This window comes from Oncorhynchus nerka, linkage group LG24 (assembly GCF_034236695.1).
Source record: "Oncorhynchus nerka isolate Pitt River linkage group LG24, Oner_Uvic_2.0, whole genome shotgun sequence".
Taxonomy (NCBI): Eukaryota; Metazoa; Chordata; class Actinopteri; order Salmoniformes; family Salmonidae; genus Oncorhynchus; species Oncorhynchus nerka.
Window position 1 is genome coordinate 33,179,807 of NC_088419.1, and position 19,420 is coordinate 33,199,226.

Here is a 19,420-nt window from a genome sequence, read left to right on the forward strand (position 1 = left end):
ACCTTTTCCCCCATTCTCCTTCAAGTGATCAGGTAAAAACAGTTTGAGAAACCATGAAAGGTCAAACTATTTAGAAACCATTACCTGAAGGAGATTATATGGTAAATCACACTATTTTTTTTCCACACAGTAGAATTTTATGGGTTGATAATACAACCATGCTCCTTCGTTGAGCAAAGGTTTTATTTCACTCACAGTGTCAGTCGTGTCAAGCGTTAGCATATAGTTGTCCAGTACAATTTTGAAATGAGGAATTATTACGCACACCCAGATGGGTGACAAACCCTGTGTGTTACTATCTTTACAATACATACCTGTGTGATACTATCTTCACAATACATACCTGTGTGTTACTATCTTCACATTACATACCTGTGTGTTACTATCTTCACATTACATACCTGTGTGTTACTATCTTCACATTACATACCTGTGTGTTACTATCTTCACAATACATACCTGTGTGTTACTATCTTCACAATACATACCTGTGTGTTACTATCTTTACAATACATACCTGTGTGTTACTGTCTTCACAATACATACCTGTGTGTTACTATCTTTACAATACATACCTGCGTGTTACAATACATACCTGTGTGCTACTATATTTACAATACATCCCTGTGTGTTACTATCTTTACAATACATGCCTGTGTGTTACTATCTTTACAATACATCCCTGTGTGTTACTATCTTTACAATACATCCCTGTGTGTTACTATCTTCACAATACATACCTGTGTGTTACTATCTTCACAATACATACCTGTGTGTTACTATCTTCACAATACATACCTGTGTGTTACTATCTTTAAAATACATAGCTGTGTGTTACTATCTTTACAATACATACCTGTGTGTTACTATCTTTACAATACATGCCTGTGTGTTACTATCTTTACAATACATGCCTGCGTGTTACAATACATACCTGTGTGTTACTATCTTTACAATACATGCCTGTGTGTTACTATCTTTACAATACATACCTGTGTGTTACTATCTTTACAATACATGCCTGCGTGTTACAATACATACCTGTGTGTTACTATCTTTACAATACATGCCTGTGTGTTACTATCTTTACAATACATACCTGTGTGTTACTATCTTTACAATACATGCCTGCATGTTACAATACATACCTGTGTGTTACTATCTTTACTATACATGTCTGTGTGTTACTATCTTTACAATACATAGCTGTGTGTTACTATCTTTACAATATATAGCTGCGTGTTACTATCTTTACAATACATACCTGCGTGTTACTATCTTTACAATACATACCTGTGTGTTACTATCTTTACAATACATACCTGTGTGTTACTATCTTTACAATACATACCTGTGTGATACTATCTTTACTATACATGCCTCCTGTGGCTTGATTATTCCACCGAGTCGATGATGAGGCTGCTTTAAGATACTTGAGGAGGTTGTTGTTGACCTTCTGTCTTGTTGCGGTGTTCTTGTTCTTTTGTTTTCCTGTTGCCTGGGCCCTAATTCTATCACCAGAAGGTTGGAGAGTCAAGCATCTCCTGTGTCTTCACTGAAGGTTGTGATGCATGTGTGTGTGTGTAAGAGAGGGAGAGAGGAAGTGTGTGTGTGCACGCACGCATATATGTGTGTTAGAGACCATCTACCAGGTGCATAGGATTAGGCTCTTGGCAGCCATTCAAAAATGATCAAATCAGCGTATCGCTTAATTGCTAATTAACTCAACTAGGCTTACTTTGTGCAGTGCACTTGAGTCCAAGCCGGGTCTTTGTGGGGTTATTAGAGGTTGTGTTGTAAGTCATTGGGATCATGCTAACTAAGGTGGCAGTCCAATTGACTGGCAAGTACATGTCCTTCAAGGTGTAATATTTCAAAGGTATCAATCTACTAACCATGTTGAATAGGTCATGTTTATCTTCTGAGGTGGTTATCATACAAGATTTGCTGTTGTCCTAGGTTTGAATTAGACATTGACTGTTGGATGTACTAATGGACTGAACCAATGCTTACCCACTCACGGGGTGCCGGCGCTAATACTTTGATATTTGTTGGGTTTCTGTCATTGGTCATTCACTTTGTGAATGCCTATCCCCCCTGAAAGAAGTTTTAATACTAATGTTTTAATTTGGTTTCATTACGATAGTAAAGAATGAAAGTCGACTATCTACAGAACGTGCCTTCATCAGATGCAACCAGAAGCTACACCTTCACCAGCAATGAGGGGAAGCGCTGTGTGGCATGGAGACGCTATGATGGGTCTATGTATTTCACTGCTGAGCCTGAAGAGTGAGTATGCCTCAACCTTACTATAGTATGTTTCCATATTACAGTATTTTAAGTACACCATAAAGGAGTAATCACCTAACCATGGATCTGTTAAAACTACCTCGACAACATCCGCTGAAAAGGAAGAGCGCAAAATTCTAAAATATTTTGGGGAAATATTTAACGTTTCATACATTCAAAAGCGCAATACACCAAATTATAGCTTAACTGCTTGTTAATCTACCCATCGTGTCCGATTTCAAAAAGGCTTTACAGCGAAAGCACACCATATGATTATGTTAGGTCAGAGCCAAGTCACAAAAACACTTACAGCCATTTTCCAGCCAAAGAGAGGGGGGAAAAAAGCAGAAATAGAGATAAAAATTCATCACTAACCTTTGATGATCTTCATCAGATGACATCATAGGACTTCATGTTACACAATACATGTATGTTTTGTTTGATAAAGTTCATATTTATATAAATAAATCTCAGTTTACATTGGCGCGTTATTTCCAGTAATGTTGTGCCTCGAAAACATCCGGCAAATTTGTAGAGAGCCACATCAATTTACAGAAATACTCATCATACACTTTGATAAAATATACAAGTGTTATGCACAGAATTATAGACATACTTCTCCTTAATGCAACCGCTGTGTCAGATTTCAAAAAAGCTTTACGGAAAAAGCAAACCATGCTATAATCTGAGTACGGTGCTCAGACACAAAAACAAGCCATACAGATACCCGCCATGTTGTGGAGTCAGTAAAAGTCAGAAATAGCGTTATAAATATTCACTTACCTTTGATGATCTTCATCAGAATGCACTCCCAGGAATCCCAGTTCCACAACAAATGTTTATTTTGTTCGATAAAGTCCATAATTTATGTCCAAATACCTCCTCTTGTTCGCGCGTTTAGTTACCAAATCCAAACTCACGAGGTGCCGGCAAGTCCAGGCGAAAGTTTAGAGGTAAAATTCAAAAAGTTCTATTATAATTGATGTATAGAATCAATCTTTAGGATTTTCTTAACATAAATCTTCAATTATGTTCCAACCGGAGAGTTCCTTTGTCTTTAGAAATGCAACGGAACGCAGGTCGCTCTCACGGGCGCACGGTCAGCCCATGGCCTTCTGCCAGACCTCTGGTTTAAACAGCTCTCATTCTCTCCCCCTTCATAGTAGAATCCTGAAAGAATTTTCTAAAGACTGTTGACATCTAGTGGAAGCCTTAGGAAGTGCAATATGACCACATAGACACTGTATATTCGATAGGCAGTGAGTTGAAAAACTACAATCCTCAGATTTCCCACTTCCTGGTTGGATATTTCTCAGGTTTTCATCTGCCATATGAGTTCTGTTATACTCACAGACATCATTCAAACAGTTTTAGAAACTTCAGAGTGTTTTCCATCCAAATCCAAAACTAACCATATGCATATATTAGCTTCTGGGCCTGAGTAGCAGGCAGTTTACTCTGGGCACGCTTTTCATCCGAACGTGAAAATGCTGCCCCCTGTCCCAAACAGGTTTTAACTGAAAGTTTCATAGCTACCATAGCACTTAACTCCTCTTGAATACCCAGCCCCACATCAGCAAGGGAGTAACAATTGTCAAATCAATGTTGACGGTCAATCGTCTGTGAACTGAAAAAACTGAACTGAACAAAATTTGCCAGATTAGGTACTTGGCTCTTCTATGAGTGTGAAAGTGTTTGTCTGTGTGCAAATGTCTATGTTATATTCTTTGCATCACTTGTTATTGAATACAACTCAAGTAGAGAACCTGCACATTAATTTTCTCTATTCTCTTTGAGGCTGGTCGACCCGGTCGTCAAAGCCATTAAGGGTGGTGCTGTGGGTGCTCTGACGGAGATGGTGAAGACTGGGAGAAACCTGACGGAGAGGAATAAGTTGGGGTGGCTGCCTCTGCACGAGGCCGCAACCCATGGGAAGAAGGAATGCCTTGATATCTTACTGGAAGGTGAGCCACAACATTTTGGGATTGTGCCAATCCCCAAACCATCACACCCTATTAAATATCAAAACTGTTTTTGGAATTCCTGTTGCATCTGTTATTAGTCCCCTTCAACCAGGCATTGAATGTAAATAAATTAGCACTAGTGTCGAAAGAGACCTTTCAACTCACAATACTTACTGCATTAATTTCAAAACGACTTCTTGCTGAATACCCATGAGGGATAGGCTAACGATAATGTATGAAGGTTTACTATGCTAATCAAGTGCCATGCCAGGTTTTTGACTTGACACGGTCTGATTTCACAGTATCTTCTCAATTCTGCAACGTCTAAATGTCTAAATGCCATGTGATTCTTAAACACCCAACATTTTAAACTGTCATTATGATCACACTTGCTCACACAACTACTAATCCTGTCCTGTCATTGAATCCAGCCCACCCTGAGGTGATTAACAGGCGCACAATGAAGGACCAGACTCCTCTCTTCCTAGCTGTGGTGGCTGAACATGTGTCCTGTGTCCAGTGCCTGCTGGAGAAAGGAGCTAACCCTGTCATCGCTGACAAGGACAGGGAAACCCCTCTATATAAAGGTACATACCTATGCATAAAGGACACCCTCATGCAATTCTTTGAGACAATGATTGCAAGTTTGGGTAATGTGAAGTTATTAAGTCACATAACCAAATCTTACAGTGTCCATATTAAGACAGCATCAATCTAGCTCATTTCGTTTTTTAACATTCAGATTTATAGCCATAGGATGATCGGGCTGTATTCAACAAAACATGTGTTCACTGTTTCTCTCCCTCTCTCTAACAATCCATCCATATGTCCCGTTCAAAGCTTGCGAGGGAGAGAATGTTGAGATGGTGGCAATGCTTTTGGGCTTCGGGGCCGGGGTGAACAAGCATTGTATTCAGGGCTGGACCGCCCTCCACGAGGCTGTGATCCGCAACAACATGGAGATATGTGTGCTGCTGATGAAGGCGGGGGCCAAGCTCAGTCCAGTCAACATGTATGGTATCACTCCCCTGTTCGCTGCAGCCCAGACTGGACATGCTGAAGTCCTGAACTTCCTCATCACCAATGGTAACCAGTATGCTGGCTTGGGCGTTGATTTGTGTGTTGATTGGCTTAAGTGCAGATAAAAGCTTTTGTCATCAGCTTTATTAGATATGTGATTCCTATCACATTCCAGGTTGAATTTATTATATTTTTTGAAGTATTTTTTCTCCCGCAAGACAATATGATTGTGTTAATTAAACCGAACGGCATGCCACTGAAGTCGTACATCCTAAATGCTAAAGAAAGTTCCTAGTGACATTTGTCTCGTGTAAAACGTCTGTGTGCGCCCTTTGATGATACAGGTGCAGACGTTAACAGCCAGGCGAACGATGGGGCAACACCGCTCTATGAAGCCTGTAAGAATGGACATGGGGAGATCGTGGAGCTCCTGCTGTCTCAGAAAGCAGATGGCAACAAACCCACCAAAGCTGGACTTCTGCCCATTCATATCGCTGCCCAACGTGGATATGATGAGTAGGTGGAAATATCATACATTCTCATACAATAACTACATTGTTACGACAATATGAATGGATTTGATGGCAATGAAATCGTCATTCAAAGATTTTGTGGGAGTAACGGTATCTATTATCGTCTCCCTTTTCACTTCATGGTGTTATGTGTAACGTCACTAACGTTTGTGAGGAAAGACCATACCTTGAAACATTTACATCTCCTCCACTCTCGACAATCAATGGCTGTATATATATACCACAGTTTACCCATTATATAACCAGATACTCTAGTGGCTGTTCTAACAATGAAAATAAATGTCTTCAAAAATGGAAGGCAGTCGGGAGGCAAGATCAAGTGGGAACAACAGGCACTATGGTTTCCACTAGTTACCACAGCAACAAAGTTAAAATAGACTATATCCTAAAAATATATGAAAACAAAAATGTGCTTTTTGGTTTTAATTTAAGGTTAGGGTTAGTCATAATGTTTGCAGTGTAGTTAGGGTTAGGTTTAGTCATCACAGAAATTGTAGAATCAGGTCAGGTTTATGACTTTATGACTAGTGACGACCAGGCACAATTCTGATATAAAGTGTTATTTCTCAAAGTTGCCGCGATGTCACGTTTCCTACTTATATCAGTATACTCGTACTTGTAAGCTAATGCACTTCTTAACATAGTAACAACCAAAACATTACAAAACTTATATTCGATCAAATCAAATCAAACTTGATTTGTCACATGCGCCGAATACAAGGTGTAGACCTTACCGTAAAAATGCTTACTTACAAGCCGATAACCAACAGTGCAGTTCAAGAAGAGCTAAGAAAATATTTACTAAATAAACTAAAGTAAAAAATAATAAAAAGTAACACAAAAACATAACAATAACGAGGCAATATACAGGGGGTACCGTGAGGTAATTTTTACATGTAGGTAGGGGTGAAGTGACTATGCATAAATAATAAACAGCGAGTAGCAGCAGTGTACAAAACAAATGTAATAGTACGGTGGCCATTTGATTCATTGTTCAGCAGTCTTATGGCTTGGGGGTAAGCCAAACGTAGCAAATCAGCCATTACATTTTATGTTAACTAAATTCGACACTCTCATGGACATCCATACAAAAACTTGTTTAAATGGAAAAAAAACGTATCGTACTGGAGAAGACATATTTTGGGTTGAGATATCCCTCTCGCTCACCTCTTCTTCTTTGAATATACTCACCCTATTCTGTTCCTGTTATCGTAATCTTTCGTTGCCTTTCGAACTTGCTCCTGTCAAGTCTTCTCTGTTTGTCTCACAACCCCGTGATTGAAATCAGCTGGCTCTTGGGATTCATGCTTTAGAGTTTTATTTTGGTTCGTTTGCTACCGTCAGGCTCTTTATCCTCTCATTTCACGGACCAGCAAGCTACCAGCCTTTTTGACATTTACTCTTCGGCTCCAACATGCCTCAACCCAGGGAGTATGCAGCCCATTCTCAAGACCGCGCTTCCCGCGAGCACATCTACCTACGAGCACATCTACCTACCGACACCTCCACGGCCCTGCTTCAACAAACGCAAAAGAGCATCTCCCGGCATCATGCAAGCGTCACTCCTCGGTATCATGCAAGCCTCACTCCTCGGTGGACGAGTGAAACTTTTCTGAAAACAGCATACAAGTCCCGGCAATTCATTTATATATTCATTTTTATATATTTATTTTTATTTCACCATTATTTAACCAGGTTGAGAACAAGTTCTCATTTACAACTACGACCTGGCCAAGATAAAGCAAAGCAGTGCGACAAAAACATCAACACAGCGTTACACATAAACAAACATACAGTCAATAACAAAATAGAAATATATATGTACAGTGTGTGCAAATGTAGAAGAGTAGGGAGGAAAGGCAATAAATAGGCCACAAAGGCAAAAATAATTACTATTTAGCATTAACACTGGAGTGATAGATGTGCAGATGATGATGTGCAAGTAGAGATACTGGGGTGAAAAAGAGTAAGGGGATAAGTAACAATATGGGGATGAGATAGTTGGGTGTGCTATTTACAGATTGGCTGTGTACAGGTACAGTGGTCGGTAAGCTGCTCTGACAGCTGATGCTTAAAGTTAGAGAGGGAGATATGACTCCAGCTTCAGTGATTTTTGCAATTCGTTCCAGTCATTGACAGCAGAAAACTGGAAGGAAAGGCGGCCAAATTAAGTGTTGGCTTTGGGGATGACCAGTGAAATATACCTGCTGGAGTGCGTGCTGCAAGTGGGTGTTGCTGCGGGACCAGTGAGCTGAGATAAGACGGGGCTTTACCTAGCAAAGACTTATAGATGACCTGGAGCCAGTGGGTCTGGTGACGGACATGTAGCGAGGGCCAGCCAACGAGAGAATACAGGTCGCAGTGGTGGGTAGCATATGGGGCTTTGGTGACAAAACGGATGGCACTGTGATAGACTACATCCAGTTTGCTGAGTAGAGTATTGGAGGCTATTTTGTAAATGACATTGCCGAAGTCAAGGATCGGTAGGATTGTCAGTTTTACGAGGGTATGTTTGGCAGCATGAGTGAAGGATGCTTTGTTGCGAAATAGGATACCGATTCTAGATTTCATTTTGGATTGGAGATGCTTAATGTGAGTCTGGAAGGAGAGTTTGCAGTCTAACCAGACACCTAGGTATTTGTAGTTGTCCACATATTCTAAGTCAGAACCGTCCAGAGTAGTGATGCTAGGCGGGCGGGCGCGGGGGGTAAAAATCGGTTGAAAAGCATGCACTTATTTTTATTAGCATTTAAAAGCAGTTGGAGGCCACAGAAGGCGTGCTGTATGACGTTGAAGCTCGTTTGGAAGTTTGTTAGCACAATGTCCATAGAAGGGCCAGATGTATGCAGAATGAGTAGAGTAGAGCTGGATCAGAGAATCACAAGCAGCAAGAGCGACATCATTGATACGTACAGAGAAAAGAGTCACCCCGAGAATTGAACCCTGTGGCACCCCATAGAGACTGCAAGAGGTCCGGACAATAGGCCCTCCGATTTGACACACTGAACTCAGTCTGAGAAGTAGTTGGTGAACCAGGCGAGGCAGTCATTTGAGAAGCCAAGGCTATTGAGTGTGGTGATTGACAGAGTCGAAAGCCTTGGCCAGGTCGATGAAGACGGCTGCACAGTACTTTCTTTCATCGATGGCGGTTATGATATCGTTTAGGACCTTGAGCGTGGTTGAGGAGTGCCCATTACCAGCTCAGAAACCCAGATTGCATAGCGGAGAAGGTACGGTGGGATTCAAAATGGTCGGTGATCTGTTTGTTAACTTGGCTTTCAAAGATTTTAGAAAGGCAGGGCAGGATGGATATAGGTCTATAGCAGTTTGGGTCTAGAGTGTCTCCCCCTTGGAAGAGGGAGATGACCACTGCAGCTTTCCAATCTTTGGGGATCTCAGACGATATACGAAAGAGAGGTTGAATAGGCTAATAATAGGGGTTGCAACAATTTCAGCGGATAATATTAGAAAAAGAGGGTCCAGATTGTCTAGCCCAGCTGATTTGTAGGGATCCAGATTTTGCAGTTCTTTCAGAACATCAGCTGTCTGGATTTGGGTGAAGGAGAAGCGGGGGGGGTTTGGCTTTGCCAAGTTGCTGCAAGGGGTGCAGAGCTGTTGGCCGGGGTAGGGGTAGCCAGGTGGAAAGCATAGCCAGCCGTAGAAAAATGCTTGTTGAAATGATCAATTATCATAGATTTATCGGTGGTGACAGTGTTTCCTAGTCTGGGAGGAGGTGGTCTTATTCTCCATGGACTTTACAGCGTCTGAAAACTTTTTGGAATTAGTGCTACAGGATGGAAATTTCTGTTTGAAAAAGCTAGGCTTAGCTTTCCTAACTGTCTGAGTATATTGGTTCCTGACTTCCCTGAAAAGTTGCATATCGTGGGGGCTATTCGATGCTAATGCAGAACACCACAAGATGTTTTTGTGCCTGTCAAGGGCAGTCACATCTGGGGGGAACCAAGGGCCATATCTGTTCTTATTTTTACATTTTTTTTTAATGGGGCATGCTTATTTAAGATGGTGACGGGATGAGGTCCATATCCTTCCAAGATACCCGGGCCAGGTTGATTAGAAAGGCCTGCTCGCTGAAGTGTTTTAGGGAGTGTTTGACAGTGATGAGGGGTGGTTGTTTTTTGGTGTCATTTGAAAATAAAGTCAAATGTACGCATACCACGCTGCACCTTGGTCTCCTTCCAACGACGGACGTATCACCACTACTTTCCTAAATAAAATAATGTACTTTTTACACCTACATTTTCGCTGACACCCAAAAGTACTAATTCAATTTTGAAAGCTTAGCAGGACAATACAATGGTCCAATTCATGGACTTATCAAGAGATTATCCCAGGTCACCCCTACTGCCTCTGATCTGGCAGACTCACTAAACACAAATGCTTTGTTTGTAAATTATGTCTGAGTGTTGGAGTGTGCCCCTGGCTATCTGTAAATGTAAAAACATACAATAATAATTGTGCCGTCAGGTTTGCTTTATATAAAGAATTTGAAATGATTTTTACTTTTGATACATATGTATATTTAAAACCAAATACTTTTTTTGACAATTGGGTACATTTTCCACCACCGATTGTGGATAAAAGTGCTGCTGTTGGCACTTTTATTATGCAATTCATTTAATTAAAAAGTATTGTCCAGGGTCACATTTACCACAGTCCATGTGAGGGCAGGCCACATATATCATTAGCTTGCATCAAATTGTTGCATTATACTCATTTCAACTAAATATGAAATACTAAACATCCTTATGTAATGGCATGGTGTCTATCCTACCATGATTGTTTTTGCTCTCTCTTGCTATCTTGGCTCTCTCCCGTTTCCCATTTATCTTCCACTAAACTACTTCTCCCTCTCTCTGGTTAGTCGACTATGGCTGCCCCTGTTGACTGAGACGAGAACCATATTTCACGTTTCAAGTGTTATTAGTTGTACAGTATGTACGGGATACACATGGTATTCACCATCAAACAAAATTCTTACCTTCAGGTTCCTTCTCGACAATGCAACAATAAGAAAAAATAAGAAAAAGTGAATAGGAACATAAAGTAAATGGCTCAGTAGAATAAACATACTGTAATACAGAAAGGCACAATTTATAGTCCAATATTTACATGTGATTTGGGGAAGGTGGGATTGGGGGGCAAGTGTTTAAATTGTACAGTATTTAACAATCATAAATAGAGTCTTGTAGCAGCAGCCTAAGATAAATCTAAAGAGTCTTGTCCTGATGCAGCAAATACAACTGTTGTGTGTGTGTGTGTGTGTGTGTGTGTGTGTGTGTGTGTGTGTGTGTGTGTGTGTGTGTGTGTGTGTGTGTGAGTGCATGTGTGCTAAGGTGCGGAGAATCCGAGCAGGTGGTCAGTCCAGTTCAGCAGTGTTCAGCAGTCTGATTGCTTGTAGATAGAAACTGTCTCTGAGTCTATTGGGATCAGACGTCATGCTCCGATACCATCTGCCCAATGGTGAGGGAGTAAGCAGCTCGTGACTGGGGTGTGTGGGGTCCTTGACAATGCTGTTGGCCTTCCTCAGGAACCGTTTCTAGTAGATATCCTAGATGGGTGGGAGTACGGTCCCAGTGATGTACTGGGCATGGTGCAGTGGTAGTATTTGGAGAGGACCCATGGTGGCATGTCAAATTTCTTCAGCCTCCTTAGGAAGTGGAGACGCTTTGCACCTTCTTGCCAAGAGTGGTGGTGTTGTTGGTACATCCACCTCCACCGTGTTCCCCACTGCCTGACGACACCACCCTCACGAGGGATGACATACCTTGTCGCCTCCACTGCCTGATATTCATTCCACCACCACCAAATCGGACACAGCCCAATTCTTCCTCAGTAATTACTTCTAACTACAAGATCCGAGCTCAAGATCACACCATAATCTTTACCACAAAATGCTGTAAGAGGACAGCACTTCCTCTTTTTGCGTCACCTCGATTCCCATCTCAGCTCAGACGTTTACCATCCATATCATCTACCCTGACCTCTGGACACCCAGGGCATCAAAACTACCATCCATCCATTCAAACCATCAAGCCCTCTGACATGTTCACGTCCTCGGACATCTCGGGAGTACTGACCCTTCCTCTTTGGGGATTAACTCTGGGCCGAGACCACCAGAACTCCCACCCCAACACTGTCTTCATCTCTCCCTCCCGATCCTTTAATGACCAAGTAACCAACAACCTGAACCATAAAGCTCCTTCAACCATCCTTAACCATAAAGATCCTTCCAACATCCGGTCTATCAAGATCCTTCAACCATGCTGAACCATCAAGCTTTGTCAACCATCCAAAACTGTCATGCTCGTTCAGTCATCGAGTTGTCCTCCAATCATGCGACAGCACCTCTCATGACGCCTACCAAGAAGCTTTCATTCTACAACCACCTAAAAATCATCTAACCTCATTTCGAAGCCTGCATGACGTCATTCCACATTCATACCTTGTAACTTTTTCCTGCATTCAAATATCTCAAACATATTTATGTTGAAGATGTGGTCTGTACCTAAAGTAGTGAACCAAAAGTTATTGTTAGACAAAGCAGAATGTGCTGTAGATCGTCACCTAACCACACTAGGATTCTTTGAACCTCTTCGCTAATCTCCTATCCCGTCAACTATTCCCTATGCTTTTCCTATTCAGGATCGTGTCCAGACTGATCCAAGTCACCAGTAAGTCCAGAGTGCGACGCAGTGGCATCAGTCCCCTCCATCTTGCCGCCGAACACAACAAAGACAACACCCTGGAGGTTCTGATCGAGGCAGACTTTGACGTCAATGCCAAGCTGTCCACCGACCGCTCTTCCATATACCAGGATCGACGAACCACTGCACTCTATTTCGCAGTCACCAACAGCAACGTTGATGCTGCCGCCATGCTTCTTGAGGCCGGCGCAAACCCCAACCTGGACATCTTCAACCCACTACTGGTGGCTGTGAAGCAGGGTTGTGTCCAAATGGTGTGCTTACTGGTGGAGCACAGGGCAGACGTCAATGTTAAAATCCCAACTCACCCCACCTCGTTCCCGGCAAGTGTCATGTTCTGTATGAAGTATCTATCTCTGCTCAAGTACCTCTTGGACAATGGCTGTGACGCCCTATCCTGTTTCAAGTGTAAGCATGGCACCAAACCACACCCACCGATGAGGAATGTATACAAGGATGACCTGGGTCTCTGCCACGAGGAGCCAGGTGTGCAGGTAGGTGGGATTAGCAGAAAGATGGTTCTTTTGTGGTTTGAGAGAAAATATGTTTGGGCAAGAGTTAGAACAGGAAATTACGTGCTAGGTGGTTGGTTGGGGGTGGTCGACATGGGAATGTCAATAGTTTGAATCCAGGCATATTTCGTTTTTTACTGTTTAGTTTTCTAAACCTTACCTTAACCACTTGTTTGCATGCCAAAGTAGAACCTTACCCTAACCACTCACTAGCATGCCTCAACATAACCTGTTCACCTTGCATGTACATTTCTGTCATTTTGAGATTCAGAGAATGAGCGATTTTCAGGCTCTTAGAATTCTGTGTTTGTTGTGAGATCAAGTTGGCCACTCGTTTATTTAAATTTGATGGTAACGGTAACCACTGCGCTGGCCCCCCAAAACCAGAGACTAGGGAGCAGTTTTACCACAGAATTTAAATAACTTAGTTGGAGTTACGTTTGTGGCATCTTGTGGCATATTGCTTCTAAATGCATTATGTATAGCATTACTTAATTCTGTCAAGGCTCAGGAGAAGACCCAGATGCAGACAGTTGCGAAGTAATAAAAGTTTAATACAAAAACAGGAGGGCAGGCAAACGTCAGGTCAAGGGCTGGCAGAGGTCAGTAGTCTAGAGCAGAGTCCAAAAGGTACAGAACAGCAGTGAGGCTCAGGGTCAGGGCAGGCGGAATGGTCAAAAAATGGGAAAGCTAGAAAACAGGACCTAGAGACACAAAGAGGAGCATTGGGAAAAAACGCTGGTTGGCTTGATGAAACAAAACGAACTGGCAACAGACAAACACAGGTATAAATACACTGGGGATAATGAAGAAGATGGGCGACACCTGGAGGGGGTGGAGACAAGCACAAAGACAGATGAAACAGATCAGGGTGTGACAGATTCCTTTTTCTACTCTACTGTCAGTTCTGTGACATTATCTCCAGTCCCTCAATACGTCAGTGGGCAGGACCCATCATAGATGCACTTCTAGACTACGTCGGTAATGTGCAGCTGTGCTCCAGACTCATTGAGCATCTGGACAGCTACGAGGCCTGGGCCTGTATCAAGGAGAAATCGAGTGAGTACCTTCTTCATCAGGGTCCAAAACTGTTTAAACAGGTTAGATATATTTACACAAGTTTGCAACAACCTTCAAATGTGTCAAAAAGGACATCTAAGGGTGACATTTTCCTAAAGTTCCCCCTCCCAGAAATTGTTCGAACAAAGTAACAACATAAATTGCGTTGCAGACTATAATTTCACATAGTTTACAGCGCTGGTGGTTTTGCGACAGGACAATGTTGCCCTAAGACATTTCCTAGTGAGTACAGGATTTTCCTTCTTCCATATGCTTTTATAACACTGTAACGAAAGATTATTTTATGGAGAACCTATACTTGTGCATGCCAATCCTTTATTCAACAGTACCCCCACGGAGCCTTTTGCAGTTGTGCAGGCTGAAGATCCGACATCGGGTTGGAGTCCACAGACTGAGGCAGATCAGCACCTTACCCCTACCGGGAAGACTTGTCAACTTTCTGAACCATGAGGAGTGATCCATAGCACAATAAGGACACTGGCATGGAATTCAATACTGTAGAGTTGCTAACATTCTGTTTATGCATGTGATTGTGTCTGGTTAAAGGTCAATTCTATATGCATGCAGCTAATTGTAATATAAGGATTGACAAAGCTCATATGAGTTTACCACATCCTGAATCAATGCAAATTTAATCGTTATTCTTTTACATTTTTGTTTACACACAAACATTTAAGGAAACAATGTGGTAAGCCACCGAACGTTCCAAACAAACCCCTTCATTCAAAGAAAATTTAAGGAGCATGACAGGCCTGGCATTCTATTTCAATGCAGAGCGCGCAATCCAGACTTGTTTGAACAGGAAATCTTGCATTTTGTTACAATTGGTGCTCTTACTTGATTTCACCCTTTATGAAAAATTGTTTTTTAATCTTGTTGCTTTTATTTCTTAAAGTAGAAGTGAAAAATGTACGTATCAGTATTTTGTTTTTATGTATGGAGTGAAACTTCTATTCAATACTTATTGTGTGAATGCACATGCCTAATACAGGATGCCTAATACACCTTTATTTGTCTATCCATGTTACATGTACCTACACAGTGTCACGTTATAAATGAGATTTTTGTTGTGTTATTCATAAGTTACTGTTGAATGGCTTGCAGCTTTAAGACTTTTGGTGTAATCAACCTTGGGAAGTTACATATTCATAGGAAATAAATGAACTAACACACACATACATCCCCCTTAAGCTCTACAGCCCCCTCTCCATTTCATTTTCACAACAGAGCCCAGTGTTTTGAACACAACACTCCCTGCGCCCTTTGACCCCCAGCACTTTCATGACCCCTGCACCTGCCTCCCCTAGCCAGTGTCTCTCAGAAGGTCAAAGGGACTATGAGGCTCACAGTAGATGGAAGCAGCGGCGGATATGCTGCATATCATTGTGTTCCCCCATGAGGACGGCTAAAAATACATGGGCCACTATTACCACCACCTGCTAGAAGAGGCCGGAGCGCTGGTTCAGGGTCAGATATTATCTTTAATCCTCCTGATGGTTAAAGTTAGGATTTGCGGTTTGATCATCTGATCCTGGATCTGTGGTTAAAGGAGACTTCTACCTCGAGCGAGTGAGTTTTTGCTACTGATGGGGAGCACAGAAGGGATAGTTCGGAGCTCTCTCTAGAACTGAACCAGTAAGAGAATCTGTAAGAACAGAGTTTGTCAATGACACTCCTGGGTTCCCAATGAGTATGCAGGTTTATGGAAGGGGATTGCTAGTTCAAATCCCAGGTCTGATAGGGAAAATCAGGCAGAATGTAATCAGCTTCCCTCAAACTAAAACCCTTTCTTAGGGCTAAAAACCAAAACAGATTTGTGGACATGGACCACTTCATCATAACAAATGTCACGGCTTGAATGGTTGGATCATAGTGCTTATACAACTAGCATGAGGGTTATGGGTCTGAAAATAATTGTGGTTAGACTTGTATTGCTTTTTAAATTGTTATGTATGGATTATGAATGTGTTAAGAAGTCCTTATGTTGGTACCATTCATTAAACTGTTACCCAACATGGAACATGGTATGTGTTAACTTTAAATCAATGTGAATTAAAGTTTCTGCTAAATGTACCAAGTAACACCACTGATTCCCTACACTAGGGTTGCCCAAACCTCTACCATCCTACAGGTTTTCAGTACAGCTGATTCTACATATTAGCAGCTCACCAAGACCTTAGCTAGCTGAATCAGATATGTTAGGTTAGGGTTGGACTGAAAACCTACAGGATGCTAGATCTCCAGGAAGAGGGATGGACAGCTCTGTGCTACACCAAGGGAAAACAACCACATGTAGACCTTACTGAATATCTACACGCCACTAGGTGGTAATATAGCTCCACTGCATTTCACAGAGACCAGCAGGAGCATTCAAATTGCTAACTAACAGAACAATATTCAGTCTTATATCTGCAAGTGGTGTCGAAATTTAAATTGTTCCTTTTTCCTGATGCTATCTTGATCTATGTTTTAGAAATTAACACTTGGGATGACGAAGTACATAGGCCTAGACCATTCTGAAAATATTGCATTCTTGGATGGCATATAAGCCTTTGCACCTCGTCAAATTAACTATTAATTAAGCCTTTGCCAATTTCATTTGACATATTTGACATAAGGGCACTGGAACAAATAAAACCAAATCAAATGCAACTTTATTTAGGGCTCTAATCAATTCGCATTGCGTCAGCATGCTTCGGCAATACAGATTGAATAGAGCTCTTAAGGAGCATTTAAACATATCAACACACTTTACATTCAAATTAACAAAGTAACACATATATATTTTTAGATAAGACAAACTGTTTTGTTGTAAAAAAGACAGAAAAATTATATAATAAACAACAAAAGAAGACAGCTTGTTTTGGTTCAATTAGCCAGATGAGGAAACTCCTTTTGGCACTCGGTTCAACTGGCCAATCATCTCACAATTCCAATTGTAGGCTGCAGTCCCGTTGTGTGTCCCAAATGACACCCTATTCTCTCTATAGTGCTCTATAGTCCCAACTCCCAGTTGCCATTTGGGACACAGTCCCAACTCCCAGTTAGTCACTTGTGAAGTTGGGCCTGTGTCAGAGAGGTCAAGAAAGAACATGAATTATCTCCAAACCAGTGGTTAGGACGAGGCTGGATTTATTACCCTTTGTTTTGGGAAAAAGACAAATAATGCTGACCAAAGGCGGTCCACTGCAGGGTAGTCTATCACATTCTCCTGAGTGACAACAACAACACTGTTGTACAGGCCTGACTGTTGAAGTTGGAAAATTGTTTTGTTGAGAATACACAGTTGTCTGTGTCAGACTACAACAGCTTTAGGATTCATTTTCAGCTCTAGGACCAGGGAATAATGGTTACACTTTCAATGAGCCACTTTTTTTGTAATGCATTAAAGATGATACATACTTAAGGATTTATATGGAATGCGCCCAAAATGGTATCCATTTCCCTTCATAGTGCACTACTTTTGACATGGGCCCACAGTCCCCACCTCGAGGACAAAATATTTTAGTGGCCCCTCTTGGTGGAGGAGAGAAATTGTGCTGCAATTTTACACATTTTGCCATGTGGCGTAGAGAAAATGTTGTAGTTTTTAAGAAAATTGTCTGCAATTCTACACATTTTTCCATGGGGCAGAGAGAACATTATTTCAGGTGATTCTACTCATTTTGCCATGGGATGGAGAAAATGTGCGTAATCTGTGTATAATGGAGAGGAGAGAGGAGCCTCTGATCTTATCTGTAGGGAGCCTCATTGAACTCACGGCCCCAACTGTTCGCCACCTCTGTCACACAATTCCCCCGTCAGCCACACATGACGGAAAAAACACCCTTGCTATGGAACATTCAGCACCCTGTCTCTTTCTTGCTTTTTCACACCTGTCCTTGTAACAGAACGACGGATGACACGTGAATTGACAACATGGGGTCTTTCTCTTCTTACACTCAGGAAAAGCCCTCCTTTCTTTCACCCGTCAGCCACACATGACGGACAAAACACCCTCGCTCGGGAATATTCTGCACCTCTGTATCTTTCTCACTTTCTCACACCTGTCCTTTTAAAAGACCGACGGATGACATGTGAATTGACAAAATGCGGGCTTTCTCTTCTTATAATCAGGAAAACCCCTCCTTTCTGCATGTGTTTTTGGTTGTTTTTGCTGTCTTTTGTTTGAATAAGGATGCCGACTTCGGTTGGTTGGGGTGTGTGGTGTATTGGGGGCCGCAAAGGGACCCCCTGTCAGTTGTGACTACTCTGTGGTAGAGTGAGGTAGTGTGGACTGTCAGACTTTGAAAAGTGGCCCGACACCCATTTGACTTATTCACTGACCCGGGCCCACGGCCCACTGCTTCCATGCTGTCAATCACAGGAAGGTGAAATAAGGCTGTATTTTGAGCTACCAAGGCTCTCTCACAAACACGTACTGTATGTATTAGGTATATATACACACAAGCATACATGCTGATGTGAACATTGAAATTCAATACAATAGAGTTAAAATTTGAATACAAACCCTGTGTTGGAATGTGTCACGTGACATCAAAATGATGTCATTTCCTGGTTGTAAACTATTTTGGGGGTTTCTTTTGCAAACAGCTAAAGATGTATTTTCATGCTGAAATTAAAGTTGCAGTTCTCTGCCCCTTCCACTTGGAACAAGTTACAAAAGAACATACAATGACAGGAGCTTTGGTTTACAATGGACTAATGAAGCAACACAAACATAGGCACAGACACATGCATACACACACATGATAACATATGCGCTATACACACACGTACACATGGATGTTGTGTTGTAGTTATGTGGTAGTGGAGTAGGGGCCTGAAATCTGTTATGAATATATTGTAATGTTTTAAAAATTGTATAACTGACTTAATTTTGCCAGACCCCAGGAAGATAAAACCTGATAAAATTCAAAAGTTAAATAAAAAAATTCTAGTTGTTATCTGGTCAGACAACCATATAAGAAAATACAGTGCATTTAGAAAGTATTCTCTCTCAGAATGACCTTCTTGATCCAAATCAGTCAGGTTTCAAGACTAGTCATTCAACTGAGACTGCTCTTCTCTGTATCACGGAGGCCCTCCGCACTGCTAAAGCTAACTCTCTCTCCTCTGCTCTCATCCTTCTAGACCTATCGGCTGCCTTCGATACTGTGAACCATCAGATCCTCCTCTCCACCCTCTCCGAGTTGGGCATCTCCGGCGCGGCCCACGCTTGGATTGCGTCCTACCTGACAGGTCGCTCCTACCAGGTGGCGTGGCGAGAATCTGTCTCCTCACCACGCGCTCTCACC

The 19,420-nt window shown here is 41.9% G+C and overlaps 1 protein-coding gene across 2 annotated transcripts; it reads left to right on the forward strand.

Annotated features, from left to right (window-relative positions):
• Window positions 1-1,520: 1,520 nt before the first annotated feature.
• Window positions 1,521-16,129, forward strand: LOC115107876 (ankyrin repeat and SOCS box protein 2-like). Of its 2 annotated transcripts, XM_029631602.2 has the most exons (9): window positions 1,521-1,561; window positions 2,147-2,289; window positions 4,087-4,253; window positions 4,685-4,840; window positions 5,094-5,339; window positions 5,618-5,789; window positions 12,470-13,025; window positions 13,949-14,102; window positions 14,450-16,129. In XM_029631602.2, exons 2-9 carry the CDS (start codon window positions 2,153-2,155, stop codon window positions 14,578-14,580), a joined length of 1,719 nt encoding a protein of 572 aa, XP_029487462.2. In that variant the 5' UTR covers window positions 1,521-1,561; window positions 2,147-2,152; the 3' UTR covers window positions 14,581-16,129. The 2 variants fall into 2 exon arrangements, with proteins under 2 accessions (XP_029487462.2, XP_029487461.2); XM_029631601.2 differs by having other exon boundaries at window positions 13,949-14,541.
• Window positions 16,130-19,420: the final 3,291 nt, after the last annotated feature.